This window comes from Halyomorpha halys, unplaced genomic scaffold (genome assembly GCF_000696795.3).
Source record: "Halyomorpha halys isolate HHAL.00 unplaced genomic scaffold, Hhal_1.1 Scaffold518.1, whole genome shotgun sequence".
Taxonomy (NCBI): Eukaryota; Metazoa; Arthropoda; class Insecta; order Hemiptera; family Pentatomidae; genus Halyomorpha; species Halyomorpha halys.
This window is the reverse complement of record NW_027110901.1, coordinates 149,407-166,137: the sequence shown is the minus strand read 5'-3', so window position 1 is coordinate 166,137 and position 16,731 is coordinate 149,407. Positions and strand designations below refer to the sequence as shown.

Genomic DNA, 16,731 nt, shown 5'->3' with positions numbered 1-16,731 from the left:
CATCTCGTAATTGTACCGCCGATACCGGTGGATTAATTACTATAGGTGGTGGTTTAACTGTTTTTGTAGTTGTGTTAGTTGTGCTTGTAGTGGGTGTGTGTGTGTGTTGTGTGTAATATCGGTCTCAGAGAGTCCGTCAAATGTATTATTGAGTTTTGGGGTTGATTGAGTTTGGGGTCGAGGATCAACCCGGGCAGTATATTTTGGCTTTACATAGCCTTCCTCATCAGGAGGGGTCGTGATGCGACGTCTCTTACATTCCCTATGGGGTCTGGGAGGTGTCTGTAATCCCCCTGCCTAGCCATTTCGCGACTCTTAACGATTTTCAGCTCTCAAATATGGCGTACCGGATGCCACGCACACTAAAGGAATAGATTCCGCCTTCTTGCGTCACTCACCCTAGAAGCCTATCCCCTTTATTATACTCCTTTCTCCAAACTTAGAGGTCAGTAACCTGTCGATAACCTTCACTTCCTGCCTCTGATGGACTACGTAGTGATTAGATTAATGTAATTAAAAAATCAAACAATACATAGTCGCCGCTTCTTTAGTTACATTTTAAAAGACACTGTGAAAGTTTCCGTGTACCGTATCGTTCCAGTTCCCCCGTAGTTCCTGAGAAAGCGTTGAATATCTTTTTTCTACTTATCGTCGGTGCTGAAACTAACTAGGTACCAAGTCCGGACTATAGGGACGGCGTGCAATTGCATACCGTTGAATAGTTGGAGCAGAGCGACGGTTTTTGCTTGCGTTGTCATAGAGAATGCTCTCCTAATTCCTCTTCTTCGGTTCTGAATAGCCCTTCAGGATTTTTTAAGTATTTAACTATACCAGTTAGAGTATGCTGAGGTTCCACCTGACAAAGTGTCAATCAACAATACTTCCTTGAAATTGCAAAACAAAGTTACTAAAGTCTTTGCAAGTAGACTGCGATTGTTTCAATTTTCTTCGTTTGAAGAATGCCGCTACTTGTGTGATTGTCTTTCACTCTAAAGTAGAATACAGGTGTTGATATGGACAATAGGATTAAAAATAGTTAAAGATTAAATGGGCGTTGATGATCTCTGGGTTTTACGCCCTAAAGCCCCAATAAACAAAGTTAAAGATGAGGCTGGACACATGGTGAAGAGGTAGGACTGGTGTGACATTTCGTTGCAAACCTTTTCTCATCATCTTCAAAATTGCACAGCTGTAGTGCAAAGTTGTAATTATGTAGAAAAATGACCATATTTTCAACTTATAAAATGATTCCAATATTATTTTAAAAAATGGAATATAGTATTCTCTTTCTTAAAAAAAAATAAAATAAATAAAAATAAGAGACCTAGTTTTTGAAATAATTATCGTATTTAGATTTACATGTTGATTTAGTCTGATGGTCGTTTTATAATTAATCAGGTTTCGATAGTTAGTCTAAATAGTGATTGGTTTTCGAACACGACTGGAAAATCGCCTAAAAACCCAACAAAAAATGTTTAATAGTGTAAATACTTAGTAAAAACTTAAAGACCTATCACATATCTTAAAAACATAGTTATCCAATGATTTTTCTCCCTTTAGGAAGACGAAATTAGAGATTAATAAGTTAATAGTTTTAATCATAATTGATGATTATGATTAAACTTGAAAAAACGTTGTATTAGTAAGAAAAATTGACTAATTTTGGCATTGCAAATAAAAAGAATAACAAAACATCTATAATTCCAGTTAAAATAAAATAAAAGTTATATTTTTCAAACTTACACGATTTTTCATCCCCGCTGCAAGCAAAACTGACATAGAAGGAATCCCGTCATCGCAGGAGTACTGGTAGGGAACCCTGAAGAATTCTGAGCAACAGTTGCTAGGGTCAACTGCTACTGAGTAATTGTGCATTGGTTTGTTCATTTTTATTGGTTCTGGAATTAATTTTTCTTTTTCTGTTGCGAACATCATCATTGGGTTTCCGCGGAGTAGTTGAAGGTATCCGAGGAACTCTTCGTAAGATTTGTAATACTGCAAGAGTAAAAAATTATTCGTCACTTTATTAATCAATCCTAAACGGTTTATGTGTAAATTACTGCTATTTTCGTCCTTAAGAATGATAGTTTCATGAAGAATTGGGCCTTATACCTTTGGAGATTCAGCCCAGTTACGAGGTTGTGGGATCTCAAGACCCAGCAATTGGCAACGATATTTGTGATCTTCAGTCGCTCCCTTGAGTGTGCTCTCGATTGAATACCTGTCAAACAGAACATTTCAAAAACTTTTATGATTAATTCATTCATTTTTATCAATCCATTTCGTAAAATACCGTTTCAGATTAGTATCACGAATATCAGTGACGCCACCGTACATATCAGAACTGGTATTAAATGAACGGAAATTAAGAAGATAAATATTAGCCTCAAATTCAGGAGGATGAACATTTTCGGCCAATCGTTCATAGATTACTCGTCATAACCTCTTATAGGAGTTCAGATTTAGCAGTCTGGCTCGCATTTCCGCCTCTACTGCCAGCAGAGTTACCTCTCCTCACTCATTGACTGAACAACGGCAAAGGGCCAAAGAGAGCGGACCTTGCAACCCACCTTAAAATGCCAAAAGGCTGTATAAAGACTTACTATGATTCATATACGTTTGTATCTGGGATGGTTAATTGCTGAAGATCATTACGCAAACTATTTATGTTAATAAATATAAATTGTTTGATTCCAAAAAAAACAATTACAATGGGATTACTTTTCCAAAAGCATTTTGCGTGTTTTCTAGTTTCCTTATTAGTAAGGATATCTTCAAAAAATATGACTGACATTAAACATTCAAAATACTTTTGAGAGTGGTATTCGTTTATATAGGCAACTCCTGTACAGAAATAAATAAAGTGCTAATTGAACAACAAGGCAAGAATACGATAATGATAAAAACAATGACTCAGATAGATTGCACTGCCATAAAATATAATATATCAAGGCACCAGCTAGAAGTGTTCTCCAAACGTCTCATTTTTGGTTTTTACCGGCATGTGTGCCCCGCCGCCATTTAGGGCTTATTCTAAGCCGTCCTTCATTGTTTAGGCGACCCAGATGCCTTCGTAATTTGGGTATCGTATACGGATCAGTCGTCACGCAAAGCTTGGGATCCACGATACGATCTCGTCTAAAATTGTGGAATCGTGTCAGTGCATCACATCTGCATATGATGTGATAGGTATTCTCCTCATCCTCTCTCCAGGATATGGAAAATGGTAACTCTATTAATCTTATATCATGGAGATGTTTGGTTAGCTGAATATAGTCCTGTCACCCACCTTAAGGTAGTTTTGTCCATAGGTAGAAGTGTAGTAATTCTATTTGAACAAGAATCTTTTTGAAACATCTTTGACTGCTCTTGCCTCTTGGCGTTCCTCCAAAATAGGCCAGAATTGCCCTTAGCAATTTCTTCAATGCGTCTCTAGCACCGCATATGGGATTGTGTGAAAAGGGAACATTCTCAGATCCCCTTTTGGCAAGGCAATCTGCTCTCTCCTTTAATGCCTGTGTGACCAGGCACCCATTTAACCCGCATCTTGCTGGTTAAGGAAAGAGAGCTTTGATTAATCTTGCACTTTTCCACCAATTTAAATTTAGAGCGGGTTACAGAATTATTCAGCGCATAAATGGCTGCCTTACTATCAGAAACTCAGAAAATCTCTCTTCTCCATACTCCCATCTGTCCCATTCCATCATCTCTAGGAAGGCGGAGTTATCTCTTTCTGCTGTTCATTGGCTGATCATATTTTTGAGGGAGGGAGAGACCTTTCTTCAGGTGTTGGTCACCATCTTTTGAAGCTTAAGCTTAACATTTCATTTATTCCGTTTTATTAGTATTTATTAGTTCTGGGTAAGCTAAAGGTTGAAACTAACCATTCCACACCTGGATTGTATATCTGTGTTTAAACCCAAGCACAAGGCTCCTCACTTAGCGAAGTAGACCCAGAGCGGTATCCATAAATGTGTATTTATATTTCTGTACTTTTGATTGCATTTTAGTTTGACAATAAATAAATGGAAGGTTAGGAAACAAAAAAGGGGAAAGAAACAACAAATTGAGATTGAAGTAATCTATGTCTCATGTAATCAATTTCAGATTAATAATTTCTCAAGTACATTTTTTTACATTCCAATGCAGGTAATAAACCATTACTACCAATGTATATGGAATATTAAACAAAAACATTCTGATATATACATAGTCACAATTTATTTACCTTTATTTATCACTGCTTCGTTTAAAAAACAAAAGATGTGAACAGAAGGTGCCTCTCACAGTACAAGCATATGCCTAATAGTTATTAGTAACATTAGCGCCCCTTGTGGCCAATATAGTAAGAAGGAGTCTCTAGCGTGCTGTGGCGTAAAGCAAACGTGAGAAGAGCGCCATTTTCTTCTTCTGTTAGATTCAGAGATATCATCTTCGTCCTCCTGAATTCAACATGCGAGAGTCACTCAAGAAAGTGGCTCCCTGACTAAGGACGAGATCCGAGGGGAGGCGAAGATAAAGAGAGATAGAGAGAGGAGATACCGCCTTCATCGGTATAAACAAAACTATATTTTTTAAAAAGATGATGAGAAATAAGTCGTATATTACAGTTTTCTTTTACAGTATATTAAAGTAAAGCAAGCTTAACAAATTTAAATTCTCACACCATATTCGTATATAATTAAATTATAATATAATATACCAAATCATTAAATGTAAATTATTGTTTGAGTGGTTTAAATAGGTTTTTCTCGGAACAAGATTAAAAACTAAGACAGTTCTAAAGATATATAAATACTTACGCCATACCATCTTCTATGAATTTTTGTATTCGTATATCTTCTGTTAATCTTAAAAATTCAGGGGATTCAGGATTTTTTCTTATGTCGATTAGTTCTGGTGGATGCATCAACCCGAACCTCACGCAGGTCATAACCCTTGGAAGATGTTTTTTTCTTTCATCCCAGTTTTCCAATAACCACTTGGCAGCTGACATAAAAACTTCCATCTCGCTATGAAAATTAATACATATCTAAATAAGTTGGTCTATGTATGCTAAGAGATTACTTAATCGAATTAATGAATTAATCGATTATTTTCTTTTCTTTTTGTACTTAAGTTATTTTTATTTAAGGAAGGAATTTATTTTATTCTAATTTGTATACTGATACATTTTATATTACAGATAGTGTATCAACTAACTTATTTTTATTTATTTATTTTTTTTTAGTTGTGGTTTCTTTTCATGGTTTCTATTATTCAGAAGGTTACGTTGGGATTATTCACGTTACAAACCTACGCAAGGTTAGCAATGTTATATCCTATACTAAATAGAAAATCCAAATTAAAACCAGAAACAGCTATTCTTATTTTTAAAAAAAATCTCAGGCCTGGGAATTCTGAAGTCTGGGGAGCGGCATACTTTACGAAAACGAAAAAATAAAGTCCTAAGAATTACAGTGGATGCTCGTTGTTTTGTAAGAAGCAACCAATTACATCGGGAATTACAAATGGAGTCAACAGAGGATTACATCAAAAAAAGGTTCATGAAGTTCCACTCCCAGTTACCGACAGTTAAAGGAGCGGTGATCTACAACTAAAGAAATCCAACCACAACCCGAAGACTGGAGCCCAGGCTGCTGCAGGACTTCCTGTTATAAATTCTATATTTATCAAATCTATTATTGTTATTACTTCTATTTTATTTATTTAATTACTTTTTTTCTCTCTTCGTTCTTTTTTCAAATTAACTTATTTTTTTTATTAGAGGACAATTGTTTGTTTTGTTAGGTGTACGAATGTCGTTATTTTTGTAACTAACTTTACCTTTCTCTCTTATTGAGTATTATTATTATTATTTTTATTTGTAACGTTATATATATAGTTGGGGGTATCTTTTGTATGAGAATATACCCCCATAATCTATTTTTTTAAAAAAATGTAACTCTTACATTAACCATGTAAGGCCCACCAGACCGATTTGGTATTAAAAACAAATAAAAATGAAAGAAGGGACGTCAGAATAAAATTTATTTTTTATCTCTCTAATACATTATTTATTATATATCTTAAGGACTAAGATATTGATAATCAAACAAATACGTGTATAAACATAGTTTAGTAATCACTAGCACTTACCTGTGTACAACTATATAGTTGGAAGTGAGAAATGTACATAGGTCATCCAGACTCAGGTTGACAAAATCTTGGCTGCTTACCAGGGGCAGGAAGAAATGTTGTACCCTAGGTACCATCAGTTCTTTGATACCATTTTGTTTTAAATGACTTGCTTTCTTGAATAATTGGTAAGCATGACCCTCTGAAAATAGCTCCTTGGAGTCAATGAGGGCGAAGCATTGCTCTTCAAGGTCTGATAGAAAAATAAATATATATCGATTAATAAACAAACTCACATATTCTAAGTTTTATTTTATCAAGAATTAATTTCGAATCGTTTGAAAAAATACTGCATCTTGGAAATTTTGGAACGTAAACGGCTCTATTAGGGCTCATATTTTAGAAAACTTTGTCTACTTTAAATAATGTTATTTAGGGTGCCTAGAGTTATAAGTAGTTTTAAAGATATGGAGCTCCAAATGAAAATTTTTTTATTTAACATTTTGAAACGTTCGCCATTTTTAATTCTACCTAATTATTTGGCAGTTTCATACATTTTGACTAGTAACTATAAATAGTTTTCATTAACGTGATAAAAAATTGGAATACAATAGCTGACTTTTTTTCCACTGGGCTCTTGTACTATATGAGTTGAATATGTTGAAAATCAATGAAGGTAACATTAATCTAATCTAAGTAGGTAATCTTTTAGTAGAACATAAAACACTATTCGGGTATTTATTCTGTCTAATACATTTATGAATAAAACAATATTTTACATAGTTATTACTCTAGTAAATTTAAATATAAATTAATATGCCGTTTGTCTGCTGACCGTGGATCACGTCTTGGCCAGTAGGTCGCGTTTGGTTTAAATAAAATTTAATTTTACCCAGATGCATTCGGCGACTAATAGATGGCAGCAGGCTAGAATTAAGATGGATCCACGTCTAATTCGTGCATTATCTTTGATCAAGTCGGACATTTAAATGCTTTAAGACGCAAAGCCCTGAACATCCCGTACCGGATATCGATGTCAGAAGTGTATTGAAACACTGTATTGACATTCACGGACTGTCCCGAATCGATCCATCGAATTACCACCGACGGAGTTTTTAAAAACCTACATTTTACAATTACTTTAATGAAAGTAGTAAGAAGTTAAGTTAGTGAAGTTCTAGCAAGAATTTAAGTAAAGAAATTGGGATTCGTTACTTTTCCATGAAATTCCCTTTCACTTAACACATGGTTAATCAAAATCATTACTTACGAGAGGCGGAAAAGGGATCTAAATTTAATGAAAAAAATATCTTTTTGTAACGATTGAACAAAAGTCAACAACAGCTTGAGTAAAAACCTACCTCTTTGGCAGTTGATAATAATAACGATTTTAGATGTAAGGTTGTAAAAGTCGTAGTTAGTGGCTTTGCTGCTATCGACAATGGAAGTGTGGGGTTCCCCGGACTTAAATGTATCTCTTAGTTTAGTATTATTCATTAGAGCAAATTTTATTGTAAAATTATATAGTATATATTATATTATGTGAATTAAGCAGGCATGTATTTGTCGTCTAAATAAAGTTCTTTTTGTTTATTTAACTTAGGTCTTTTTATTGAGCACAAACCAAAATGAGTACAGCCCCATTCAGATGTAAGTTTTGCCATGTTTAAACAATTAAGAGGTTGCTACAGTTTTTATTTTAAGTTTTCATACATAGTTTTTGTTCACAAGTGTTGTAAAAATTAAAATTGCTCCTTACCTCTTATTTGAAGCGACTGAGAAGCCATTAAAACTTCTATTATGTTATCTCGAGTCAAAAATTTCAAACCTCCATCATTCAAAGATAACATCCAAGCGTATATGGCAATAAACGCTTCTTTCGTCACATTTTTCTGGAAATAAATGTCTGAATTAACTTTTTATTTAAATTCTCTTTAAACAATCTGACATTTGATTCCTTACCTCTTTGAGATCAATGATTGTGCTTTGGTCTAAATTGTCGATTTCATCAAAGTATTTTGAATATGATTGCAATACTATCCGATGGCAAAAAAACTCATGTTCATCTATAACGAGCATTATATCTGGATTTCTGAGTAAATAAATATTATGTGCAGAATAATAAATTATTTTGTTAGATTGAACAATTGAAATTATAACACAACACTAATGGGACAAATTACAGGTTTAACATGATTAAACTGCTGAGATGCTCGAGTTGTGATTTATGTATCCAAAGATCGATTTAACTACTTTAGCCAGAGAAAAATTAAACTGTTATCTAGTTTTTAGTTTTGTAAATCTATAACCGTTTATTCGTTTTGTCATTTTTTAGAAACATGTGTGGTTAGAAGTTCTCTTCAGATTGCCTGTCGAAGAAATGTTTCTTGATTTATCTCTGAAGTATTGGATTGATACAAAAATTATAGATGTTTTTTTTATATTCATTGAAAACATGTTTTTACTTCAACAATATATATTTATTCAAAATGATATCCATCAGAATTGATGTACTTTAATTATTAAAACATTTTTAATCAAATCTTAAATTTCTTAAATTAAATGTTGTCTAGGTGCTTGAAAAAGTGGAAGTCAGTAGGAAAGAATGGGATATGACTGATGCAGCAAGAAACACCTGTCTTCCAATCGTATATAATTAAAAAATACTACTGAATTTCACAGATTAAGTCAACAAAGTGGAGGAAAGGACTGAAGATACAAGTTTGGATTCTATAGTTCGCTGGAACTGAGAATGACTCTGGTCACCTATAACAGCGTGTCCCTAAAGTTGGTGCCGCGGCTCCCTTGTCCGACCGCATGCCAGACAGCACCTCTGCAAGCGAATGTCACTTTCTCAAAATATTAAAAAAAAAAAAAAAGAAGAAAATTGGTTGAAAGAAGAACAGTTATATAAGCCAATGAATTTTAAAGAGGTAAAAGAAAACCACAGAAGATAGAGGAGTGGATGTGATCCAGAAGAATGAGATGTTGGTTCTGTGAACATTGCGTGTTTCGAATAAATGTTTATGGAAAATACTGGCACCCTGTGGAATGAAAACTCGGACCTGATGGCTATTTCTGTCAAGGTACCTCTACACGTTTGTCAAGCCGTGGCGAACTCACACAAGCGCGAGCATGTGATTGGGTTATTTGTCTTGGCTGGTACGAGTTGTCCTACATTTGTTGCCGATCCGTCGAGAGTCCGTTTTTGGACAAAATTTAAAGGGGGTTCGTGTAGCATCTCCACCATTCTTCTTTGTTTCGTTGCAACTGAGAGCTGTTAGAAGGTAGATGGTGTTGTTTTTTGTTGCTTTTTTAAAAAAATAAGGTTTAATAAAGAGGTTAATTTGTTTGCCTCACTGAAAAAACATTAGCATCTGAATACGGCACTTAGACGGTTCCTTTGTTTACCGAGTATTTGTAAAGAAAGTCTCTGATTTGCGGCAAGTGGGCAACATGTAGACCCGCCTTTAGGTCGCTCTTCGGACGGTGAAAAACCATCCGGGGATAGTCAACAAATGGGATAGTCAACAAAAAACAAATGGGATAGTCAACTAAACCAAGAAAAGGCCGCTTCCTGCTATCCCAAGTCGGCCGTTTTGGTCAAACCTTTTTGTAAATAAAAAAACATTAAATAACGAAAATGAATTATGAAAATAACGATTTTTTTTATTCCATTATGAGCAAACAAAATACCACTTAAAGATAAGGAATCTCTGTTGAAAGTGATGCATAATAGAACCTTAACTAATCCTTTTTTAGAATATGTAAACATTATTGATAAAGTAAAAATGATTTTATAAACACAGAGAGGATTAAATTGAAATATTGGAAAACGCTACAAACTTATTTTACAACCCAATATATAGTTTATAACAATAGCTGTTAAATACTGTTAATAATAATAGCTCTTGAATATTTTTACTAACAATAGCGTTTATTAACTTGCAACATGGTTAGTTTAGAGGGGAAATGGATTAGGAAAGGTCTACAAACAGAACGTTTGATTCAATTTATTTATTTTTAAAGAAAATAAGTATGGATTATTCACGATCCTACCTAGAATATTGATATCTTTTCAGGTAAAAAATGATTTTTTTTTTGTCATACAATATTTATTATGCTCAAGTACTCATTTGTCCCATTGTTGTACACTAATACTAAAAACCATTTTCAACTTACATGTAGTTACACAAACGATGATGTATTACTCGATGTAATTCACGTTTTTTTGGTACTTTTATTTCGTTCCAATTCACTGGCTCTGCTAAGAAACCTAGAAACAAAGTAAGAAAGAACTGAGCTTATAACAGTAAACATACAAAAAAAAAAATTGAAGAGAAATATTAAATTTCCTAAAATTTATTAATAAGTTGCAGATTCCAAAAGTGTTGAATAGTAATATTTATAGAAAAATTACTTCCCTTAAAGCAAATAGCATATATAAGGCATTTTTGTTAATTAGTAACCTACAATACATACGCTTAAAAAAATTGGAGGTAGAAGTATACTGGACGGGGTAAGGTGATTGGTAAATTGAAGCCAAAAAGCCTTAAGATAGATCAGGGGCGTGGTAGGGGTGTATCAGAAAAGTACGAGGCAATCACTGGGTGACTTTTATTTCAGTTTACTATAGTGGACATACCTATTAATCTCAACGTAAACCTACGCTTCGTGGGCGTGGATTATTTGGCTTCACCAATGCTCTGAAGAAGATTATGGTTATGTCATTCCCCTCCACTCCTTCCACAGATTAATTTTATAAAGTGAAAAAAGTACTATAAAACTTACCTAATCTATCATTTAAATAATAATGTATAATAATGTAGCAACGATTTTCAGAATCAGGACAATGACATTATGATGTTAATAATTGACTTAAAAATGATATTTGAAAATATACTAAGATCAGAAAAGCTTATATTTATAACTTAAATTTTTTTAATTTGGTAAAAAATGGTGAATATTTCGCTGTCAATATCCCATTCCTATAAATGAGCTAAACTAGTGGTACTGTTGCTATCTAGAGACTAAGTGTGACAATATGGTAAAAAATACGGCTTTATTTTGTGATGCTTATTATAAAGTCTTCCAATTCTGAACAGTAAGTTTTGGATTATACTGATGATTTTGTCCGCACCTACCGTGAAGGAGTTGATAAGTCACGTTAACGGTGGCATAATCCTACTCTCCTTCAAAGCAAAAGTGAAGAGCAGGTGGACACTCCAAAGTACCTATCCGACATTCTAAGAACATAACTGGCATAAATTTTTCTGTACTATAACAGAATAAATAAAACGAATTCTACCCTCAGACAAACACATGCCGGTACTCCACAAGGTTCAGTCCTTTCTCCCATTCTGTTCAACTTCTATGTTCACGACATCATTCAGTCCACACACACCTCCATAGCTATGGTCGCTGACGATACAGTAGTGTTCTCTCAAGATGATGACATAATAACAGCTAGAAATCCTCTGCAAAATTACCGCAATGAACTAGAACAATACTTCAATAAATGAATGATTAGTATGAACATTGAAAAATGTTCTTCAAAAGTTTTTACTTTCAGACGCCCCCCACACCCACCAGAACTGATCCTCAAAGATAAAATGTAAAATCGAATCCTGCCAGTGAAACAGTAAGATACCTGTGAATTCACCTAGATCGCCGCCTTACCTGGAATCACAATATCAACATCAAACCTACGCAAGGTTTCGCAATGCTATATCCTATTCTAAATAGAAAATCCTAATTAAAATCAGAAACAGCTATTATTATTTTTAAAACAATGCTAAAGTATGACTGTGAAATCTGGGGAGCGGCATCCTTTACGAAAACGAAAAAATTAAAATCTTTTCAAAATAAAATAAAAATATATAGAAAATATAATATAAAAATAAAATCATTAGAGTTGTAGTAGATGCTCCTTGCTTTGTATGAAACAGCTAATTGCATCGGGAATTACTAATAGAGATAATAGAGGATTATATCAAAAAAAGGTTCATGAAGTTCCACTCTCAGTTACCTACAGTTAAAGGAGCTGTGACCTACAACTTGGGAAACCCAACCACAACTCGAAGACTGAAGCCCAGGCTGCTGCAGGACATCCTGCTATTAGTTCTATATTTATCATTTATGTTATTGTCACTCTAAAATTTTATTTCATCTTAATATCTTTTTTTTCTCTTCATATTTTTCTTAAATTCGCTATTATTTTTTTTTCCATTATAAGCAAATTATTTATTTTGTTAAATCCATAAATGTTATTGTTTTTGTTAATAACGTTTCCTTTATCTTTTATTAAGAATTATTATTTTAATCTATTTATTTTATCTTTTTTTTAAATTTTATTTATAACATTGTATATAGTGAGGGGTGTCTTTTGTATGGGGCTATGCCCTCTCCTCCCCCCCCCCATAAACTATTGTTACAAAAAAAAATGTACCTCTTACATTAACCGTGTGAGGCCCACCAGACCGATCTGGTATTATATAAATACAAAAGGATTAGGAAAGGCAACCAGTGATTGGCTCATACTCTTCCCCCACTCCTTTGCCTTTTTGGCTTCGCTTTTTCTCCTAGCTTACCCCCTCGATTATACTTCCTTCAAGAGTTAACTAGGTAACGAGTAGGTATGTGACATCGACAACAAAACATTGATGTTTTAAAATATCAATATTCAATACTAACTTATCGATGCTCGCCTAAAATTCATCGATGTTTTCGAACATCTGTTTCAGTACTATAAATTAAAACTTTTTGAATTTGGTTAAATGGAGTTTAATATAAAAAAACAATAAGAACAATTTACAAAAAAAAAACTTTTATTTTCGAATTAAATATAGAAAAGAAAATTAATTACATATTTACACTAATTTGAATTAATGATGCAAAACCAGCATTTGAGGATAAATTGGACATGCTTATTTTTCTTTACTGTACATAGTAATTATTGGAACACATTGTTATTAAATGCCCTAATATTTATTATTCACAGTTAGTAAAAACAGAAGTTTATTAACTTTTCCCCCTAAAGTCTACTTTTTTTTCACTAACCTTATTCTACCATTTAGGAAAAACTCTTTCTGATATGACGGATGTCGCCATTACTGACAAATACTTCATTGCAGCTTTAACTACTGTAGAATTCTTATAATTATAATTAAAAGAGTTGTCAGTTGTTTTGGAAAGATATTACCAAACGGTACTTTTGGAAGGCATCTCAATAATTGAGAATAAAACAAATACATAGAAACTTAAATAGCCGCTCTCGTTTAAACTGTTTTTAACCCTCGAGTAAGGTTCTGCAATTAATAACAACATTCGTTTAAGAAGCCCTCTGATTGGTTCATTGGTTGTGGGTTGGCATTTTAATTTATCTTTATCCCGTTGTTATTGTGAAGGTAGGAAATACTTTCTCCTCCCACCACATTGCCGATAGGAACCCGTTTCTCCTCTTGTTTTGAATTTGAACTTTTCAGAATTACATTAAATTTTCTTTTATTATGTTACATTTGCAATAAAAGAAATGAAAAATTGAGTCAAACGTAAAATATCGAGAATAAAATATCAATGTTTAAAAAAACCACCTACTTCAAAAAATTGATTTTCAGAACATCGATTTTGCATCCATAGTAACAAGTTAACTTCTTCACGGTAGCTATGGATACAGTAAACAAGTTTCCATGGAAACAGTTTTTTACAAATTTAAACAATATTATATATTGTTATTCATTCGTAAGATTTTCTCGTCTTTTACATGGAAGTAAAAACAAATTATACAATATCTAGGCCGTTTTTCGCAATCAGCACTACTTAATATCATCCTGATATTCCGCCTGCTATTAAAAAAAAATATAGTATGTTTTCTGTTTGGAGAACATTCAAAACAGAATCAAGTGAGAATTAGTTAAAAGAAATGATTTTTGAAGCTCTAGAGCCTCCAACATAATTCAACTTTATCAGGAAATCAGCGCATGGTTAGTACGGTTTTTTTCGTTCTGATCCATGAGCCCATCGGAAATTTGCTGGTAGTTTTGTATTATGTTACAGAAAACATGAAATTTATTATTTTATGGTAGATATGGTAGATATTTTATGGTAGAACTATATAGCAGAAATATAAATTTTATTTTTGCCAGAGCAATATTATTTTTAAAGCTATTTGACAAGGTTGCTATTGAGTATGAAATCGGCTATTATAGTATTTTTTGTTTATATAATTTAAATTATAATAATTCATTTTTGCAGAATCAGATTCCACTAAATCGAAAAACACTATTTTCTTATACTTCATTTAATCGGATAATCTTTCAAAATATCCTGCGCACATAAATTGATATCTGTATTTATCGTTTCATTTCCTTATAATCTATTATAGTCTAAATGAAAAACTCATATAAATACTAGTTATATGATAGTTATACTTAACTAATGAAAAAAAAAATTCTCGCCTCACCTGACAGATCCCCTTTACCATCTCCACCTTCTTGATTAGATCCATAATGTAATAATTGTAAATTTAAATTTGTGTTTTCCACGCATGGAATCCCATATCTTTTATCTTTTAATAATTTCATTTTTTGATCCTATGCATCAGAGAACTGTATTGTCATCAAAATAGTTATAAAAAAAAAAGATGAATAGAAAAATCAAGTCATTTTGAAAAATATGGTAGTTACCGGTCTTTTTTTAGCGTTTCTGTTAATGTTTAAATTGCACCATTCCAACTCGCGATCCGTTTCTTCGTCCAATTTTAACAGAGAATTTTGTCCATGTTTCATATTGTATGTTTGGGTCACTGGCTGAACCTTTTTATCATGAATAAATTTTCCATATGAACTGTAAATAAATAGAATAAAAATTATATTTAAACATGGCTCATTATGTCATTTTTATTCTAAATAAAAAGTTCACTTACGTTGTTGGAGGTTCGTATTTCGGCGGTTCGTTTTTCTTCTGAGAGTCCCTCTTTATTCCAATTTGAGGGTTTTCGATGCTACAGTTACTTGACATGGAAGAAATTGATTCTGAATCTTTAAGTTTATTATCGAATTATATATAATAAATATTGAAATGGAAATGTAATGTCATAAAGAGGCACAATTTTCTCTTACCTGAATTAAAAGATTTGTTTCCAACATTTTTATTCTGAAGAAGCTGAGGCCCTTGTGTCGCCCTAGGGAAAGACGTGTTGCGAGTGAGGATAAAGATACGCATTAATAAACCGAGCGTAAGGCTAAAAAACAATCTATAAGCTTTAAAGATATGGACTGAAAAATAAAAATATTCCGAGTTAGGTCGGTTCAAAGAACTCGAACTTTCCATTTCTTTTTAAATTTGTATTTTACATTTAAGATCGGATACAATCTCATAAAGTATCCACACTTTATTATATAAACTGGATAAGCTGCTTAAAATTATAATAAAGTCCTTCTATATCCTCATTGGTAGTTCTAGCCCAGCCTGCCTCAAACTAAGCTCACTGCTTTTGGCGTGATTTACCGTAAATAATTTCATTAGAAAGAATAATTGATGGATTATTAGAAGGATTTATCCATGGCCTAAATAGTACGAATCTGGTGTTTTTTCTTTATTAAGACGACACTACTTTTGTTTTCAAAACTGGATTATAACGCACTTTCTCATTTAGTTGTTTACATCGAAAGATACTTTGAACGAGGTTATAAAAACATATGCTTTTAATTCGATTAGATCTGTTTCTAGTTGTCGTTTCTGCTATTTTTCCAAACGTTAGTGAACTGTTTGTTGGCAAAAAACAACGGTTCTTAAGAACTATTGAAAAAAATAGTTCATAAAACGAACGAAATGTATCAAAGAATATCATTCTGTTAGTTTTCGTTTCCGTTATTATTTAATAGTTTGTAAAAATAACCGATACGAAAACAATGAAACATTATATGAATTAAGTCGGAAATTCTTCGATTTCGAAATATATTATTTTACAATTTTTTTCTATAATTGGTTATTTCAAAAACATTATGCTATTTTAAGAAAATTTTTATTGTAGTTAGTTAAAGGTAGATTATTTTTTTTTTTTTTGTTTTGTAAAAATATATCTGTCAACTCTGGAGAAGGTTGCACATGATCAATAATTGTGATTTGTATAAAATTTTGAGCTAATTATTTGAATGTATTATTGTTGATTACATCCAGAGTCTGGTTTAAACGAAGCGTAGAATTGTTATCGAAAGCTTGTCGTTCTCACTCTCACCCCTATCTGTTTCTATGAGTTCATTTTCAGTATTCTGTTTCCAAGTTGATGCATTTCTCATGGACTTCAGAAATTAAGTTAGTTAAAATGCCCTTTATATTATCCTATCCTCATTGTGTACACAGGATTATGAATAGATGACAATCAATTTAAACATTACAAAAATAGTAGCCGAAGGAACTGTAATGACATTTACTGTAATGAAGTCAGTTGCATAATTTTAATGTCGCTGGTTAGGACCAAGGCGTTAGCCGGTTGGGCCAAGGCGTTAGCTGGTTGGGCCAAGGCGTTAGCTGGTTGGGCCAAGGGGTTAGCTGGTTGGGCCAAGGCGTTAGCCGGTTGGGCCAAGGCGTTAGCCGGTTGGGCCAAGGGGTTAG

General features: G+C 33.0%; 1 protein-coding gene across 9 annotated transcripts in view; it reads right to left on the bottom strand.

The window, feature by feature from the left end:
• The window catches only part of LOC106683807 (uncharacterized), a 42,883-nt gene that overhangs the window by 14,039 nt on the left and 12,113 nt on the right, over positions 1-16,731 (bottom strand). For 7 of the 9 annotated variants that reach the window (XM_014425504.3, XM_067048985.1, XM_067048983.1 and 4 more), the window contains 11 exons: positions 15,237-15,298; positions 15,041-15,155; positions 14,802-14,961; positions 14,579-14,708; positions 10,300-10,393; positions 8,080-8,209; positions 7,877-8,009; positions 6,139-6,370; positions 4,803-5,012; positions 2,113-2,221; positions 1,744-1,995 (listed from right to left, as the gene is read on the bottom strand). In XM_014425504.3, coding sequence (XP_014280990.1) covers positions 1,744-1,995; positions 2,113-2,221; positions 4,803-5,012; positions 6,139-6,370; positions 7,877-8,009; positions 8,080-8,209; positions 10,300-10,393; positions 14,579-14,708; positions 14,802-14,961; positions 15,041-15,155; positions 15,237-15,298 — 1,627 coding nt within the window. Of the gene's footprint in view, positions 1-1,743; positions 1,996-2,112; positions 2,222-4,802; positions 5,013-6,138; positions 6,371-7,876; positions 8,010-8,079; positions 8,210-10,299; positions 10,394-14,578; positions 14,709-14,801; positions 14,962-15,040; positions 15,156-15,236; positions 15,812-16,731 lie in introns of those variants that run through there. The other 2 variants (XM_014425511.2, XM_014425510.3) reach the window with 2 other exon arrangements.